This window comes from Ostrea edulis, chromosome 4, assembly GCF_947568905.1.
Source record: "Ostrea edulis chromosome 4, xbOstEdul1.1, whole genome shotgun sequence".
Classification (NCBI taxonomy): Eukaryota; Metazoa; Mollusca; class Bivalvia; order Ostreida; family Ostreidae; genus Ostrea; species Ostrea edulis.
Genome location: NC_079167.1, coordinates 2,559,762 through 2,579,101, shown reverse-complemented (window position 1 = coordinate 2,579,101; position 19,340 = coordinate 2,559,762). Strand labels below are relative to the sequence as shown.

At 37.0% G+C, this 19,340-nt stretch overlaps 1 protein-coding gene across 1 annotated transcript in view; it reads left to right on the top strand.

Moving 5' to 3' along the window:
* Positions 1–16,810, top strand: part of LOC125669858 (phospholipid phosphatase-related protein type 5-like) — a 41,449-nt gene extending 24,639 nt beyond the window's left edge. The window contains exons 5-9 of the mRNA XM_048904687.2: positions 856–1,042; positions 4,988–5,045; positions 10,356–10,532; positions 13,748–13,858; positions 15,924–16,810. Coding sequence (XP_048760644.2) covers positions 856–1,042; positions 4,988–5,045; positions 10,356–10,532; positions 13,748–13,858; positions 15,924–16,016 — 626 coding nt within the window. The 3' untranslated portion in view covers positions 16,017–16,810. The remainder of the gene's footprint in view (positions 1–855; positions 1,043–4,987; positions 5,046–10,355; positions 10,533–13,747; positions 13,859–15,923) is intronic.
* Positions 16,811–19,340: the final 2,530 nt, after the last annotated feature.

Here is a 19,340-nt window from a genome sequence, read left to right as displayed (position 1 = left end):
GAAGCCGTAGGCTGAGGGCAACAGATCGGTTCAAGGGTCAAACAAAACAGCTGTTGTCCGAGGACACCGTCTATAACTGTTTTGTTATACATCTTCATTTTTTAAAGATTGTTTTTACGAGATGCACATGGTTTGTTGACTTCGAACTTTTAACAAGACAGTGTAATTTAATTGCGTAGTACGTTTATCAACGAATCCACTAATTAAACCCAATATCCGAATTAATAATCAATCATTACATTTTTCGTATTCCTGTTTAGTGTTTCATCTAATAAATTCTGTATTTCATCATCAGTTAAATCACTCAACCTCGCCATTGCGTATGCAAAGCAGCAGACCGATAATCACGTGACTTGCGTAGCCAATGGACAGAAGGCAGACTATTGCCCGGTCATTAGTTCGTAAACTGTTGACCGGTCAATATATATGAGTGTGAGAATTGGTTTAACAGTTAAAATGTTAGTTCTAAATCGTATTCGTTTTATACAGGGAAGAAAATGAAGGTGTATAACAACGTCACCCCTAAAGTGAACCGGACGAAGCTGAAAGTAAAATTCCAGAATTATGAAGGACTGCTTCGAGATTCGGCGAAGGCGTCAATCCAAATATTCAGCCAAGTCGAATCTCAGTCGAGATCATGATGCGATATGAAATGTTTCTCTCTCTCAATTCATAACGAGATATTTATACCAACTGAGTTCCGGGCCGCACTTCTGTGAGTTCCGGGCCGCACTTCTGTGAGTTCCGGGCCGCACTTCTGTGGACTCATGCAGTACTTATTTTCTCCATGGAGCTTGTTTCTGTATGTCGCAACTCTATTTTATGAAACATATTTTTAATTTTTTTGTATTACAGGTGTTTTCATATTTGGAGCATTTATCTTAATGGTGTTTGTTGATGTCACAAAGCTGATGACAGGGCGACTACGACCAAACTTCCTGGAACTGTGCAAAATAAACAAGACGGCGTGTAGACTCAATGGAAACCAAGGCGATGACAGTATGTGCCTGGAGAAAGACGAGATGGCGATAAAGCATGCGAGGTAAATCAGCTTCTCATATTTCTAAATTGCTATCACGCTTTCACTTTCTAGATTACAGAGCACGAAGTGTTTTACAATAATGGAATATTTTAATCTATGTATTAAAGAGGTCCAGATTGTGTAAGGTAACAGGGAATGAAATTCTTCGGCATTGATGATATATATTCATTCTCCCTCATATACATCTATATTCATTCTCTCATATACATGTATATTCAAGGCCGGGGTTCGAATCCCGGCTGCGAAAGACCCAAGTTGTTAAAATAGGTTGTGGCAGTTCCATCGCCAAAACGCTCGGCATCAGGTGAGAATGTCACGGGTCCTCGGAGATGACCTTAAAAACGGATGTCCCGGTGTGGCACGCTAAAGAACCCTCACTGCTCAATGGCCATAAGCGCCGAGCAAAAGCCTAAATTTGAAGCCCTTCACCGGTCTTGGTGATGTCTCCATATGAGTGAAAAATTCTCGAGAGGGACGTTAAACAAGATACAATCAATCAGTCATACAATAATTCTCTCTCTCTCTCTCTCTCTCTCTCTCTCTCTCTCTCTCCTTGGAATTCATTATTTCCATATGGTACCCCTTGCAGATACGATCCATGTGAAAGCTACGATCCATGTGAAAGCTAAAAACAGTAAATATTCTAAAGTCCTACAAGAATTGACAAAGAGGAGTGATACTAAAACGTGAACCATATAAATGTAAATGGATGAATATTTCTGCAATTTTTACAGGAATATCATGTCTTCTTTAAAGTCTACCAAACTATGGTGTGAACATTCTTTAAAAGACTTTCGAAGAGAATGTGTCCTAAAAAATTCAATGACATATCAAATTCAGTTCAATTATTCACTTATCAAACTTTATTGCAAAATTTCAGTAACCTCTATAGAAATCCATAGTCTTCTATCTCTACTTCTGCTAAGGAGGGTAAAAATCATAACGAGGATTACTATTGTGACAAGGAGGGTAAAATTCATTATCGAGAATACAATGATCAACAAATTCTTAGTATCGATTAAAGACTTTCACTTTTATATTAAATCCTTTTCAGGGACACTTGCTTGATTGGATATAGCATGAACGATTACATCCGGATTTAGATTATGTAAGAAAAATATGATTGAATGTATCTAAACCTACTGAATGCATTTTTTTTAAAAATGTTGTACATCCTTAGTACATACCTCACAGGTATATTTCTTACAAGTTTCAATATTCTAGGACTTATGAATTGAACCTATCATAAAAATACCAACTTGTTCATTTATCCAGAAAGTATAGGACAATTACAGCAGCTAAAATCATATTAGGGGGTCCGTGTTTGCCCAGCTATCTATTTTGTATTGCTTATGGGATTTATGAGATTGATCATTGTTCATTATCTTCACCTTTCATTAGGCCAAGATAAAAAAAATGTGTGGTTTTCATTACAAGCTTTTCAGAAATATGTTAGGTAGGTAGGGTTTTTGATATTTTTTTGGTGGACGAAGTATTAAAAAGGTATTTATCCCCATGTAAACTTTGATCCTCTATTATGGTCCCACCCTACCCCTAGTGGCCATGATTTGAACAATTTTGAATCTACACTCATTAAAGAAGCTTTCACTTAACTTTTAACTTTTCTAGTCAAGTGATTCTTTAGAAGAATTTTGACAGATACCACCATATTTTCACTATTTCTTCTGGAGAAGTAAAAATTGCGTAGTTTACAGACTGACAGAGAGACGGACGAACAGACAGTCGGATGCCGGACAGATGGTAATCAGAGAAGTTCACTTGACCTACCCCCATCAAAAAAAGAACAAAGAGCGGAAAAGTCGGAACAGATTCCCATGCAATATTTGCTTACGTTGTTAAGGCTGTCACGGAATGCCCGCTACATTAAAATCTGTCGATTTAGTAATCAAAGTTACTTAAATTATCTCTGCGATAAATGGGACATAAAATGCATTAATATGTTGCCCAGCGGTCATTAGACACTCTGTCTGATGGGGATGACCTTTTCTTCCCAACCAATTCACATATTTGCGAAGTGATGAGCATAATTCAAATGTTGCAAACTATGAAATGATATTATCAGTGGCTTTTATCAACAGGTTTCTATTTCATGATTACTAGGCAGGTATTGTGGATTCAAGTTTCTTCAAATTATGCCCCCAGGGAGGTAGGATGGGGCTGCAAGAGGGGAAGAAAGTTATAGAGAACATGTTGATTTCCGAATGAAAGACGCATACTTTAATGTTAAAATTGTGAAAATAACTTCTGTATTATGTAAGTCCAGGCATATTTGACTCAAAACTTCGGTCGAAGCGTAAACCATCACCGATTCTGGCGTTTACATGAATATGTTTTCCTAAGGTTTGCGAAAAGAAATGGATGTAGGCTATGCCTGTCCACTTCTCTAAGGGTAATAATAGAAAGATGTGCTCTTCTGTTTGTTGAACGAATATGGATAAGTTAACACTCATCTCTTTCTATTTCAAAGAGAGTAAACTAAAGCTCCGAGTATATGTTGAAAGACGTGATACCAAACACCAGTCAATAGCGATATCCCTCATAATCTTAGTATTATACAGTGATGCGTTTGGTTGTGAAATATTTCAAAGATATATTCATCAGAAATTAGTTTTTTAAAGAAATTATACTTGAATACATAAAAATCACTATTTTATATTATCTTGGATAAATGCCTGGTTTTCATGTGTGAACATAGCTGTAGTACATCTCTGATCTGTCCTAATATTTTCTCAGAGTTACAGTTCTGGCTCAGATAGGTAGGGATGTAACCGAAGCTCTTGTAGGACTCTCTCTCTATCCACCACCACCCATCCATTCAAACATCGATATCCATCTACATGTATTTTGAAGGCATTAAAGAAATGGATATTTGCCGGAATCATTGTGATTCATTCACATGCATGTTTACTTACAAGATTCCAAATTCTCTCAATTTCCCTCTTATGATAGAACTTTATATTAAAATAAGCTGTGAAACAATATTATTCTATTCCTCTCTACGATTATCAACATTGACATTAACGTGTGTTTATTGTTATACCCCCCGCAACAAGTTATGGGGGGGGGGGGGGTATACTGGAATCGGGTTGTCCGTCTGTCTGTCTGTCCGTCCGTCTGTAGACGCAATGGTTTCCGGGCTCTAAAGCATTATCCTTTCCACCTACAGTCACCATATCATATATATGGACTACCCATGGGATGAAGATGTTCCCTATCGATTTTGGGGTCAAAGGTCAAAGGTCACGCGCACTGGACATCGAAGTAGCAATATGGTTTCCGGGCTCTAAAGCGTTATCCTTTCCACCTACAGTCACCATATCATACATATGGACTACCCATGGGATGAAGATGTTCCCTATCGATTTTGGGGTCAAAAGGTCAAAGGTCAAGCACACTGGACATCGAAGTATCAATATGGTTTCCGGGCTCTAAAGCGTTATCCTTTCCACCAACAGTCACCATATCATACATATGGACTACCCATGGGATGAAGATGTTCCCTATCGATTTTGGGGTCAAAAGGTCAAAGGTCACGCGCACTGGACATCGAAGTAGCAATATGGTTCGGTTTGTCATGCCATTTGTTTTTTACACTCAGAAAAGAGGTAGTTTATACCTATTACCAACACCCTTTGGGAGGTTGGGGTAAGCGGGGGGTATTCTTAGTGAGCATTGCTCACAGTACCTCTTGTTTGTCATTGTTTTGTGGAACTTTGTTTGCCTTGAAATGCGTACCACAATGGAATCGTCCTCATTTGTTAATGTCGTTCATTAATTCCATTGTCCGTTTTCAATGAAAAGGCAAACTGATTTAATTGCATAAATAATGGATTTTCTGCCATTTCGTTTTCGTTTCAGTGTTCTGATTAATTAATTACAGGTATAACTCTGACATTACAGTGTGGCATGTTATTGCTGTTTTAGATCCTCATTTCCTTCGATGGATGCTGCCTTGTCATCGTACGCAGCTATATTCATTTCGGTAGGTTCCAGAGAGAGAGAGAGAGTTAGAGTTAGAGAGAGAGAGAGTTTTAGTTTTGGTAGGTTAGAGAGAGAGAGAGAGAGAGAGAGAGAGAGAGAGAGAGAGAGAGTTTTGGTAGGTTCCAGAGAGAGAAAGATTATGTAGGTTCCAGAGAGAGAAAGATTATGTAGGTTCCAGAGAGAGAGATTCGGTAGGTTTCAGAGAGAGGGATTTGTTAGGTTTCAGACAGAGAGAGATTCGTTAGGTTCCAGAGAGAAAGAGAGATTCGGTAGGTCTCGGAGAGAGAGATTGAGAGAGAGAGAGATTCGGTAGGTTCCACAGAGAAAGAGAGAGATTCGGTAGGTTCCAGGGAGAGGGATTCGGTAGATTTCAGAGAGAGAGAGAGAGAGATTCGGTAGATTTCAGAGAGAGAGATTCGGTAGGTTCCAGGGAGAGAGATTCGGTAGATTTCAGAGAGAGAGAGAGAGAGAGAGAGAGAGAGAGAGAGAGAGAGAGAGATTCGGTAGATTTCAGAGAGAGAGAGAGAGAGAGAGAGAGAGAGAGATTCGGTATATTTCAGAGAGAGAGATTCGGTAGGTTCCAGGGAGAGAGATTCGGTAGATTTCAGAGAGAGAGAGAGAGATAGAGAGAGAGATTCGGTAGGTTCCAGGGAGAGAGATTCGGTAGATTTCAGAGAGAGAGAGAGATTCGGTAGATTTCAGAGAGAGAGAGAGAGAGAGAGAGAGAGAGAGAGAGAGAGAGATTCGGTAGATTTCAGAGAGAGAGATTCGGTAGGTTCCAGGGAGAGAGATTCGGTAGATTTCAGAGAGAGAGAGAGAGAGATTCGGTAGATTTCAGAGAGAGAGAGAGAGAGAGAGAGAGAGAGATTCGGTATATTTCAGAGAGAGAGATTCGGTAGGTTCCAGGGAGAGAGATTCGGTAGATTTCAGAGAGAGAGAGAGAGAGATAGAGAGAGAGATTCGGTAGGTTCCAGGGAGAGAGATTCGGTAGATTTCAGAGAGAGAGAGAGAGAGATAAGTACACGAGTTGTGATGTGTGACTAAGATGCAAGTTTCCATGACAATATGATTTGAGGTATAACGACTTGATCTCATTGGTACTCTTAATCATATTTACACCAAAATATTCGACTAACTCTAGGCCTAGTTAATGGACTACAGCGACTTGTTTCACGTTAGCTTCATTGCATGCCGTGTCGTTTTTCTATCTATCGTGTATAGCTTGGTTTCAGTTAATATTTAAAAATGATAATAATGATGAATAATTCTTGATAACAGGGACTTGAATTCATGATATCCCTGTATATTTATTGATATCAAGAAATCGATTTCTAGATTTAAAAAATCGACTTATTTTAAAAATGTTAAAATAATCAATTGAAAGTGTTGATATACCGATATCTACCCTTAATGATATGAAAACTTGAATAATAATTTCTCTTATAATGGATTGAATTATTGATATCCAGATTTGCTGATGTACAAAAATACCAATGGAACCTCAGGCATCAATAAGTATATGAATACACCAATTGACTCTTAGACAGTGATAAGAAAACTAATGAGTTGGAAAGTAATAACAAACTAGATCCTGCCATTGAAATACTATAACTTTGATGTTTGCTTCTAAGATAATGATTTTTTTTCTGTACAGGTTATCATTATGATACATGGAGCTATTCAGACTGCACATGCATGTATACGTTGAATTTGATATTTCTCTTCTGAAAATCAATCGCAACATCTGAAGCAAGTCTGATCAAAGGCATTCTTTAAAAATTCATCCATGCAAATTTCATCTCTATAGAAGAAAAATGAGCCTACCTCCAGACCCTCCCAAAAGATTGAACTTGGTCAATCATCCCGGAAAAAAGCTGATTGAATGTATCCTTACAGGGATAATGTATATGCAGATTCATAACTGTAGACTATATAGTTACACGTACTAGAACTTGTTCCCCGAAATTAAACTTGATCACCCATCCAGAAAATATATCTCAACTATAGCATCTAAAGCAAATATATTTCAAAATGTACCTTTACAAGTACAAGTATCATGCATGCAAATTTCATACAATGCGCAGGTACTAGAAATTGAACCCGCGCACAAAACATCAACTTCATCACTTTCCTATTACAACATCTGAAGCAAGTTTCCTTGCAAATATAGATATCGTAGGTTAAATCATTTGAGAACATATACGAGTTACTTGAAATGTGTCTTCAAAAGATTGCTTCAAGTTAACCATGAATGGATATATTCAGGGTATACACAAGTTCCGTTCCTTCAAGAGATTTTCTACGTTAGATCTTAGACATTTAACTGTAATGTTCGGCCCTTTTTGGCCTTTATTTGGACCCATGGGATAAGTCCAATCATATGCCAAAATAGAGGCCCATGGGCTACATCGCTCACCTGAGTCACGTTGACGGATTTCCAAATATTTCCCTATAGGCCTATATTCGAATGTAAAACTTTTATCTCTGATATTGGTGGTCCCAACCTACCTCCGGGGGTCATGATTTTTACAAGCTTGAATCTTCACTATACTAGGAAGCTGTCAAGTAAATCTGAACTTATCTGGACCAGTGGTTATTGAGAAGATTTTTAAAGATTTTCCATATATATTCGCATGTAAAACGTTGATTCCCAATTATGGCCCCATCCTACCCCTGTGGCCATGATTTTAACAAAATTGAAGCTGCACTATGTCAGGAAGCTTCCAAGTAAATTTGAATTTTTTTGGCCTTGTGGTTCTTGAGAAGATTTGTAAAAAGATTTTCCCTATATATTCGCATGTATTTTGATTCCCTATTGTGGCCCAACCCTACCCCTGGGGGCCATGATTTCAATGAATTTAAATTTGCACTATGTCAGGAAACTTTCATGTAATTGAACTTTTCTGGCTTAGTGGTTCTTGAGAAGAATATTTTTAAATGACCCCATCCTATTTTTGCATTTTTGTGATCATCTTCCCTTTGAAAAATATCAGTATTTCTGTGTTATCTTGATTCCAGGAATTCGGATTATTGATATCAAAGAAATACTACGAAATATCAAGATCTTGATCAAAAAATTCTTAGGAATGTATTCCCATCAATAATTCAAAATATTTCACATGAAGTTTTTAATCATACATATTGAAAATTCCATCTATTGATATAGAAAAATATTACATTTAGTCATAATACATGTATTGAGTTAACTACATCGTGAATTCAAGTCATTGATATCAACAAACCATTAATTATAAAAAGTAAAATGCATCCCATATTATCGACTTAAAGAAATACATGTACCCAACATATAATTAATGCCATGTGTGCGAGAATGTAGGATTCTTTGTTCTCTAAGACGCCGACAGTCTTGAAATTTCAGATGATTTACAAGAATATATGATTTCAAAGATATTTCTATTTACTTAGAATTATTTGTATCAAATATTTATATAGGCCTATATTTACACACTTAGAGTTTAAGTCGTGTGAGTCACTCGGATGTTTTATCGCGATTCGCCCCGTCTGTCGCCGAGTGGCTTTCGTTGTTTGTTAAACTATTTCTTCTCTGAAACTACATGGCGATTTTTCACCTCAGCTGCTGTATAGCGTTTTTGGGATAGAGGGGAAAATGTTAATTTTGTGGTACCTGCCTGATCCAAAGGATGGTGCTAAAGCACTTAGAAATAGTGTAATTTGTAAAATCTTCTGAACAGCTAGTACACATATAAAGACCGGAATTGTGAAACCTATGAATCAATTATCTAGCGTAAAGAAGTTGTTATTTATTTTTATTGTTGTAAAGAATATTGATGTTTGGTAACTGTTTGATCCATACAACACCATATTCATTTGGCTACAATATAAGTAACACACCTCACCCAAGTTTAAAGTATCATTCCATGAATTAGATTAAGTACCTGCACATGTAATGCAGAACTTCAGAGGGCCCGAGAGGACTCGATTCTCAGTACGAGCTTTCGATGGTGCTTACTGGTAAGCAAGGTTTATTGAATGTGACATTTTTGCACATAGTTTAAATTTTAGAGTTTTCGCATTTGACTTTGTCACAATTGGCATATTGATTCTTCTTTAAGTAATGGTAAATAATGATATTCATGGAACTGGATGAAATTAATATCCATTGAAAGTCTTTTAATACCAATTTTGACCTTTTCGCTTTTAAAATGTAATGGAATTTTGTACTTAGAATTGTATAAAGTGGCAATTTTTTTAAAAAAAATCTCAAAATTGTTTGATCGATGAATAGCCTAAACTCTATATTAACACAACACCCCCAACAACACGCACACACACACAAAGAAAGAGAGAAAAAGGACTTGTCAATAATTACTTTGAATAAAGTAATAGGCTAATAAAATGTTATACATTAATTTGACATTAATATGATATAAGTGAATGTTTTGATAGCCTACATTTTTGCAGTTACTCCCCTTACACCGGAAGTTGGGGGGGGTTTACTATTGCGGTCCTAAGTTTTTCCCCCACTCATATTGAGACGTCACCAGCTATAGGTGGAGTACCACAAATTTAGACCTATGCTTAGCGCTCAGGGCCGTAGGAGTGAGGATTCTTTATCGTGCCAACGCCTGGCGCGACACGGGACCTCCGTTTTTAAGGTCTCGTGATTCTCACTTCGAAATGTCGAGCGTTTGGCGAAGGAGCAATCACTACCCATTTTAACGTCTTAGGTTTGACGCGGTCATGGCACGAGCGGGGCTCGAATTCACGACCTCCCTGCTACGAAGCAAACGCTCTACCACTGAGCTACCGCGACTGGTAAGTGCGACGACAAAGGTGCTAAATATTGCGAGGGCGAAGAAGCCAAAGTAAAAAATTGCCAAGGTTAAGGAGGGAAAACTGCGTCTTTTGCACTTTCGCTCCCTTTGCGTTTTCTTCTTCGCAATCGGAAGTTGTTGATATGCGAACATATGAAGCAGAAAAAACGTGTCGTGGTGCCGATAGGAACGTTGTAGATCTTTTATTACAACTATATATATATATATATGTTCTTGGTTGTATTGGCCATATATACATTGTTGGTAGTGCACTCGTCCTGTACATGTTGTGACATTGATTTTATAACATTGAGATTGCGGAATCGTGTATGGCCAAAGAATATCTACGTAGAATCTCGATGTATAGTTATGTATAGTTAGAATTCTACGTGTGTAGAATAGTGAATAAATAGATGAAAAAGGAATTATGAATGAAAAAAACAACAAAAAACCCCTGTATGCATCAGACTTTTAATACATTACTAGTAACGTTTTCTGATCATTATTTTTCATAGACCTATGTTCACGGTGCATTGCGGAGTCGGTCAGTCCGCGTCCTCCGGCCATTCCTGACGTTCCTGTTCTGTATGCTGTCTCTGCTGTGTGGATTGGTCAAACTCGGCATTGGTTCAAGCCATTGGACGGACATTGCCGCAGGATTTGCCACTGGGTCTTTCATCGCACTTTACTTAGTAATCTCTTTATATTTAAAACCTTTGAAAGAAAAACGATATATTCATTTTCAGGATTGCTTTGAAAGTCAATATATCGATCGTCACCCTATTACATGTTGTCATTTAGCGTTAAATAATCTGATTATAACTATATTTACTATGGTGTCCGGATAGGGCCATTTGCAAAAGCGTGACTGCGCGTTAGTCACAACACGCCGTCACACCAACAAGCTACGCGCCTTCGTGCTCTCATCCCAACAAGCAACGCGCCTTAGCGCCGTCACGCCAACAAGCAACGCACTTTCGCGCCGTCACGCCAACAAGTAACACGCCTTCGCGCCGTGTTGATTGTTGGTGTGATGGCGCGAAGATGCGTTGCTTTTCGGTGCGAAGGCGAGTTATGTAAAGTTGTGTTCGCGTGAAGGCGCATTGCTTGTCTGCGCGAAGCTTGTTGGCGTGACTGCGCGAAGGCGCCTTGCTTGTTGGCGCGAAGGCGCGTTGCTTGATGGCGTGACGGCGTGTTATGACTAACGCGCAGTCACGCTTTTGCAAATGGCCCTATCCGGACACCATAATTTACATAGATTTAGGTCAAGCACACATTTTGAAATTAACCGAGAAAAATTCAAATATTCGTTGTATCTATATCGTTTTACGAAAAAAGAAAAACACTTTTGCATTAAAGATCCCCTAAGACTAAATTGATGCGGGGACTCATAATAAAGCATGGGACATAGAAAACATGATTATCATCCATGTGTAAGCATGTCTCTTTCAGACGTTTTTGCGACTAGGAAACAGTAATCCCAGTGAAAGTGTGTCCACCACTGGTGTCATGTCGCATGATTTCCGGGTTTCAACGACAACACTGTCGTTCAATGGCCTAGAGAAGGGCGGGCTAGACGAAGTTGTGAATCAGTTATCTGGGTCTTTATAGATGTTGATAAGAAAAAAGAAACGAAATTGATGATATCGAATGGATTCACATTATGATGCCCTACAACACACTGCATACAAAATTAGCGAAATATGAAGACATCTCTTTTGTATAAACTTATTGAATTTTTTTTCCTGCTGCTGCCATACCCAATATAAAAGGAAACATTTGGGAAAAATCTTGCTTTTTATATCAAAACTTATTTGACTGTAAAATAAAATTTGCATAATTCATGTTATTCAAAATGTCCCATTTACCAATAACATAATCACTACAAAATGAAATTTTAGTATAATACAACATCTAATTGTTTTAAGATAATGAATAATTTACGGATTCATGTTCAATGACTTATTCCTAATAGAAAGTATCAGGCTATCAACCTTGTTTACCAGGACTAGAAAGTGCATTGTGAACATCTTTCCTTTGAGTTTCAGCACTGTTTAAATACACCCGACACGACAATGAACGTATAATCATTAATTCATTTTCGGATTCAAATAGACCCAGGACACCATTTCTGATCTAGTCCTGACTAATGAAAATAACGACTTTCATGCAGTTACCGTAGCGGTAGTTTTTACCAATTAGTGTCACGTGGTGGTCTATTATCTAGATCTGTAAAACCTGTTTTAAATTTTTCATGCAAGTTTAGCAGTTGACGACCATAATACATTCATGTGTAAGTCTCAATGTTAATTACATGCATATGCCGACGAGTTGTATGAAACTAAGAGGGCATGCCTTAACTTTAACATTTTGTAATATATGTATTATAGTAAAGTATCAATGCATAAAAATATTGTAGACTGTTGAAAGAGTTTGAAAACTAATTTGATTAAAGAGTTTGAAAACTAATTTGATTAAAGCGTTTGAAAACTAATTTGATTAAAGCGTTTGAAAACTAATTTAATTAAAGGGTTTGAAAACACTGTTTTGCTACTATGAATCAATCACATGTTTAGTGAAATAAAAATGTGTAGTGGAAACGAACCAGATTAAAATAATAGCATTAGAAAAGAGGTATGAAAATCTCTGTAAATAACAAGAGATGTGTGATTAAAGCGGATATTATTTCAGTGTGTAAAATACTAGTATGGTTTCACTGTAAACAGACTTTTCTGGTAATATTCACAATATGTACACAATACTGTGATTTGATTTATTTTCATGCACGTCAAATTTTGCGAATTTGTCAATAAATGCAGTTTCGCTGATACAAACTTTCGTGGAAGCTTTCTTTATGTTCTTCCCCTATATAGATGTTACCAGCGCGCGAAATCACCATTTCTATAAACAAACAAATCCTTATTCATATCATCAATTCTATAAAGTTATCACTGTTGGTGACAAAATAAACTTTAATTATAAAGCATCTGATCAGAGTTGAGACGCCTTAAGATCAAATACGTACATAATTGATCACTTGACTTCGTAGCCTATCACAGCAACGAAAATAACCAAAATTGGTGTCCATCGAAAATATGATAAAGCCACAGTATATGTGTAAAGTTGTGACTCAACTTAACAAAAAAAGCGTTAAAAATTTTTAAGAAAGTGCACAACTATTATTGAGATTTAAATGAAGTTGCCAAAACTAATATGAGAAAATCGATTCAAGAACGGAAATTGCCGGACTGCTTTGAAACATGTTATCACACAGACAGCAGTACAAACACACTGGAAAAATGACAAATCAAATGTAGAATTTTTTTTATAACATCTAAATGTACAAGGTCTGAAAAATGTTAAGTAAAAGCTGTGAGAGGAGTTGGTTACACAAAGTTGGTACCATACTTAAAAAAATGACAAAGTTCAACTACATCATGTACATGTAAATTTTCCAAAGGTCCGATCACTTCCAAAAAGACACATGCACATCTTCAATGCTTCCATAACAGCTGTACAAGGTCTGAAGGATGTCAAATAAATGCTGTAAGAGGAGTTAATTACAAAAATAGGTACCGTCTATTCAAGACATGCTTAAAAAATTACAAAGTTTAACTACACGTAAATTTATCGAAAAATGTGTGATCACTTTGAAAAAGGCACATGCTCATCGTCATTGTATCTATAACAACTGTACAAAGTTAGAGGAATGTCAAGTAAGAGGAGTTGATTACACAAAGTAGGTACCCTATTACAGGGAGGCCCGCCCGCCATTCACCATTTTATAGGCCGTCTGCACGTTGTGCAACCCGGGCAAAAATCTAGAAAGTGGGACGTTGTGCAACCCGGCTAAAAGTCTAGAAAGTGGGACTTCTGCTAAAAATATGACAAATATCTCTTTTTACAGGGTCGTTATGTTCTACGGGGGTTTAATGAGCAAGTGGAGGAGGAAAAAGTCATGTCTCAGCTTGAACAAATTCTACAGGAGCAACGACTTTTGGAGCAAATGATGAAAGAGGTAAAGAAGATGAATAATTCTATCTCTTAGTTCTATTACGTATTCTTATTTGTAAAATTAGTATCTCACATAGATACATTGGTAACCAAGACATTTAATTCCCTAGATGTGCAGCATGGATTTCATCAATGGTAGATTTGTTTTCATATTCCCTCGACTTGACATGTAATGTTACAAATGCATAAAACATATATGAGCCAAATGTAAACTGAACAGTCGCAATATTAGATGATACAGTCATATGCTAGTATCTACAGGTACATTTCCAATATTTTTGCCTTTGATGAAAAGTGAAGATATTTACGAACAGTGATCAATCTCCTACACCATTTAAAGAATACAAAATTAAGAGTAGGGCAAACACGGACCCTTGGACACACCAAGTACACTTTTAGAAATTATAATGATAGCCAATTCCTCGTGGATGCGTTGCAGTTGTAATCAATGCGCGTATGAATACAGATGGATATAGCACGTCTATTTTAACGGCTGGAAATTCCAACAGAAATGAAAGTAAAATGTAAACAAAAGAAAATAACTTCATTTTTGAAAATACATGAGGGAATGAACTGCGACGATTCAAGTCGGAATAGTTTTCACGAAGCTCTAACGCACCTCGTGAAATGTGCCAAAGTTCATTCCCTCATGTATTTTCAAAAATGAAATTTACTTAAGTGAGAGATGGGTTACAACTGAGATGTTAAAAACTGTACATGCATCAAGATATGACACATGATCAAAACTTTTCAGTAATTAAACAACCTTCGCAGAGTCCTTTGATATTTAGATTATGGTATATGAAAAGTGTCTTTTTATGTCTTTGAAGTAAAAGATTGTTTAAAAAATCAATTAGTCATTTAAGTACAAAGTAAGAGTATATGTGGAGCAGAAACTTTTTTAGAGCATCACACCAGAATGCTAGTCCCCTACCCCCGGGGACCACAATTTGAACAAATTTGAATCTGCACTCCCTTGGAATGCTTGTATATTAATATGAGTGATTTGAACAAAAATCAAACTGCACTACCTGGGGATGATTGCATATTAATATGATATTCATGGCCCTGCTGTAAGATTTTTCCTATGAAAAACTTTGATCCCCTATTGTGGCCTTACCCCCCCCCCCCCGGACCACAATCACAATTTGAACAAACTTAAATCTGCACTCCCTGGGGGTGCTTGCATATTGATATACATGTAATTAACCCATGGCCCTGTTGTTCTTGAGAAGGAAGATTTTAAAGATTTATCTTATATATCGCCTTGGAAAATTTTGATTCCTTATTGTTACCCAACCTACCCCCTGTGGGCATGATCCTTGATTTGAACAAACGTGAATCCCCTTCACCCAAGGATGATTTGTGCCAAGTATGATTGAAATTGGCCTAGTGGTTATTGAGACGAAGATATTTAAAAGATGCCACAAAATCTTTACTAATTCTTGATTATCTCGAATTAAAAAAAAAATGAACTAGAGATCTCTTTACCCAAGCTTTGTGGCAAGTTTGGCTGAAATAAGCCCTGTAGTTCTGGAGAAGTAGACAATGTTAAAAGTTTACGGACGGACGAGGGACAAAAAGAGATCAGAATAGCTCACTTGAGCTTTCAGCTTTTGTGAGCTAAAAACGCGTTGTGGATCAGTCCATTGAACATGTCCGAATTCACCCCAAAAATGACAAACGTGTAATTTGCAGTGTATGTTTGTAGATTTTGTTGCTATATTATTTATACATCTTTTTTTTATTTAAGTAAAACATATATGATTATCTTGAGAAAGTCGTGTCGTTGATTGGTTGTATATTGCTCGAGAATTTTTCACTCATATGGAGACGTCACCATTGCCGGTGAAGGGCTGCAAAATTTAGGCCTATTCTCTTTGAGCAGGGAGGGATCTTTATCGTGCCACACCTGCTGTGACACGGGATCTCGGTTTTTGCGATCTCATCAGAAGGACCGCCCCATTTAGTCGTCTCTTACGACAAGCAAGGAGTACTTATATATACTAATATATATATATATATATATATATATATATTCCTAATTTACATTTAGCTTGATGTTTCAGCTTGGCACTCCACCATCGTTACCTTTGCAAGGTTATCAGATACCAAGGGCACACACGGACGACAGGTGGCGCCCCATTAACATCAAGGCTTAGAACAACAGTACAAGAGTCCTGTAAATTGAAGACTGAGCCATGTCGTGACAATCACCAATTTATCGATTCTTTCCACCGTTTCTTCCTTCTGTTGATGAGCAGTGATTGAACTAAAGTTGCTTGTAAATTTTGTTTATCAATACCATTTATCAGGGTTTTCGTCAGCGATCTGTTTTGTGTGGATTATAGATATAATTTACATCGTGACTTTTTATCCCTAGTTCCCACTTTGTCGGAGGTTACAATTCATGGTGTTGATATGCCAAATACAGCATAGGACTAACTCTTCTGAAAATATCTGACACTAGAATCTACACGAAATGTGTTTATTTGGTCGATTCCAATCCATATTCCCCTTTATTTGCTAGAACTAGTACATGTATGTCGATATATCAATTCAAAAGCCTGTATCTCATATTAGCTTTTTATTTGGAATTTTATCGCCTCTCTCTCGAGTTGCTCGTACTTCAGCATCATGAAGTTTCCGTAAATGTTAGATTACGGGCGGGGAACTTCCGCTAGGTAGCTTATCTCCCCTGTTATCATTGTACATGTAAGATCGTTTCATTTGTCCTGTCAATGACGTTTCCGCAGGATGTTAGACGATTATAAATCAACAGGCTGCTTCATCGTTAGATTGGAACTGACTTTAGTATAATGGTTCACAGGAGTGTATCGCATAGAGGGACTGGCTTATCTGATGATAATGGAAATTTTATTCAAAACTATCTGATAACTGTATTCAGGTAGCACATTGGTGCTGGTAGAGAGCATAAAAATAAAGTTGTCAAAGGTGACTTTTCTTTCATTATTCTTTGTTGTTGATTAACATTTTTGAGTAGTTCATAATGTACATGTATAGGACGGATGCCATCGGACAAAGATTGGAAGACTATACTGCTGCAACTGTCAACGACATTCTGACGTATTTTAAGCATGGTAGTGCTTTCATTAACGCACACACCAATATATCTGGCAATGCAATGCTACAATGAGTTATCTGTCCGACTACAATGCATACCCATTATGTGAGTCAATGTTCTGATTTTAAGGTGGTCGATTTTGATGGGAAAATAGAAAATTCAAACAGCAAATACCCATGCAGTTTAGCTTTTATAGTAATTGATAGAAGATTTACGTGGAATGGCATAAACGGTAGTTTTGCATAGCTAATAGAAATTCCATCTAAGGTTCAAATATTGAAAATAAGTAGTAACAAGCAAGTTAGAACGTTTGTTACTACACTACCTTAGACTGGTCTTTTGTTACCCTAGCTCGCCTTTCATTAGTTGTTTGTCTTTTCTGTGAAGATAAAATCAGTCACTGTTTGTAAAATTGGAACGAATTGTCTAAAATGAATGGGAGTACGATGAAAATATAACCACTGAACAAATGAGACAGATAATCAATGCAATGGTAGATACATGTAACAAAATATTAATTAAAAAATGATGGTAATGAGTCCGATTGTCAGTGTGTGTTCTCATTGGTAATATTTTGGAGAGAATAAAGGAAATCTCGGTGGAGCGATTGATTAAAAACAAAACTGTATTTATTTGGTGAGAAGTTATTCTTCGGTTCATCAGTGAAGAATTGTGGTCAGTTGGGTAATATTTAGCAATAATTGCAATTTACTGGGTGACTCAAAGGGAGATGATATGCACGCTTACTTTAATGTTTATGTAAAATATCTTCTAAATCACTCGATAACGAAGTTTTGATATTTGCATTTTCATCAATTATACGTTTAATAGGTAGAACCAAAACACGGATATCCCTACTCCCAGACGCGATAGAAATATCTTGGAGTATTACAATGAGAAAAAAAAAATATTGGAAGCCATATAATGTAACATCACCTTCTCGGATTGGATGGTCGAATGACCGAGCATTCATCAGACTTTTTTATGCCTCTCGAGAATAAAAAAAAATTGCAGAAGGTATTGCAATGTTAAAGATGCCAATCCTCACGGACCCAAACAATACGATTCGGTGGTTGGTTGAGAGTTATTGACTTAGTAGGTTTCAGTAATAGCTAAAATTATCGGTTTCCATATATATAGAATTAAACTACAAATCAGCTCTCGTCTGAAGGAAACAAGGCCAAAGACAATTAGTGATTGTATTGATACGATAAGAGAAATCAATGCATGAGTAGTTTAAGCCCAACCGCCTTCAGCAGCAGACGATATTCCTACCTGTAAAGCAACTTCGTCTCTTTCCATTTAATATTGATGCGGACCTGTAGTGAACATATATATACCTGATATCCATCAGCGCTTTTCAGTTTAACCAAGTATCTTGGACTGATAACAATGGTATTGAAATAAGCATTGGAGAGATTAGTAGTTCACTAAGTGAAAAATTAAGCTTGCGATACTGAATTCTACCATAGAAACAATGTTTCGAAGTGTGTTTAACATTCGTGGACATTCTTTTGATGACGATGATCCGGCATCATGTGTCAAAATGGCAGCCAGGGGTATACATGGCGACGAAATGTCAACCTTTTTAACAACAAATATTCCTCACGATGACGAGTTCATTCCTAACAATCACCTGTGTGACTGTGACTCATTTGACAAGCCAGAAGTTTCCACCAAAGTTGTATTACCATCAGGAAGAGCCAAATGTTACACGCTATCAGACGAAGAGTGCATTCCAGATCGCAGTGACTGCAAATGTGTTCCTTCCTCGAACGATCACAAGAAAACTATCAGGATGACCAGAAGCTTTGACAAAATCGAACTGAAAGGAAATAGATACAAAATTCAGGTTAAAACCAAAAAAAGCAAGTCCTACGATAGTGCCTTTGGGACAGCAGTGAAAAAGGAAGGGTAAGCTAAATTATGTTCTCGTCATCCCTTCGTAAACTGGAGGTGCTATTTACCCGCTGTTGAAGCGATTTTACTCATTTTGCTCAAATGAGTTTATTCATTGACAGAACGTTTTGTAACAGTCATTTTTGTACTTCCTGTCCGTGTATCTAAATATTAGAATGAAATGTGTTTGATTTTTGGATAAACGTTGACGTTATTAATTTTCCAGGACGACGAAAACATTGTCAGTATTGTGTAATCTACTTTGTTAATACTGTTGTCATGTTTTGATCATGTTTCTACAGAATAAAAGGGGTCAATAATAGTTTATATTGTATTTCTTATATTTGTTTTGAAAATGCAAACACGTAGCAAACCTAGCTGGGTTTTTTTACACATATTTTTATTGGGTGTGAAGGTGTCATTCAAAAACAAGAATAACTGCATTTTTTTTTTATTATGACGAATGTAAATGTGCATACAGGTATTATCCAAATTTACGATG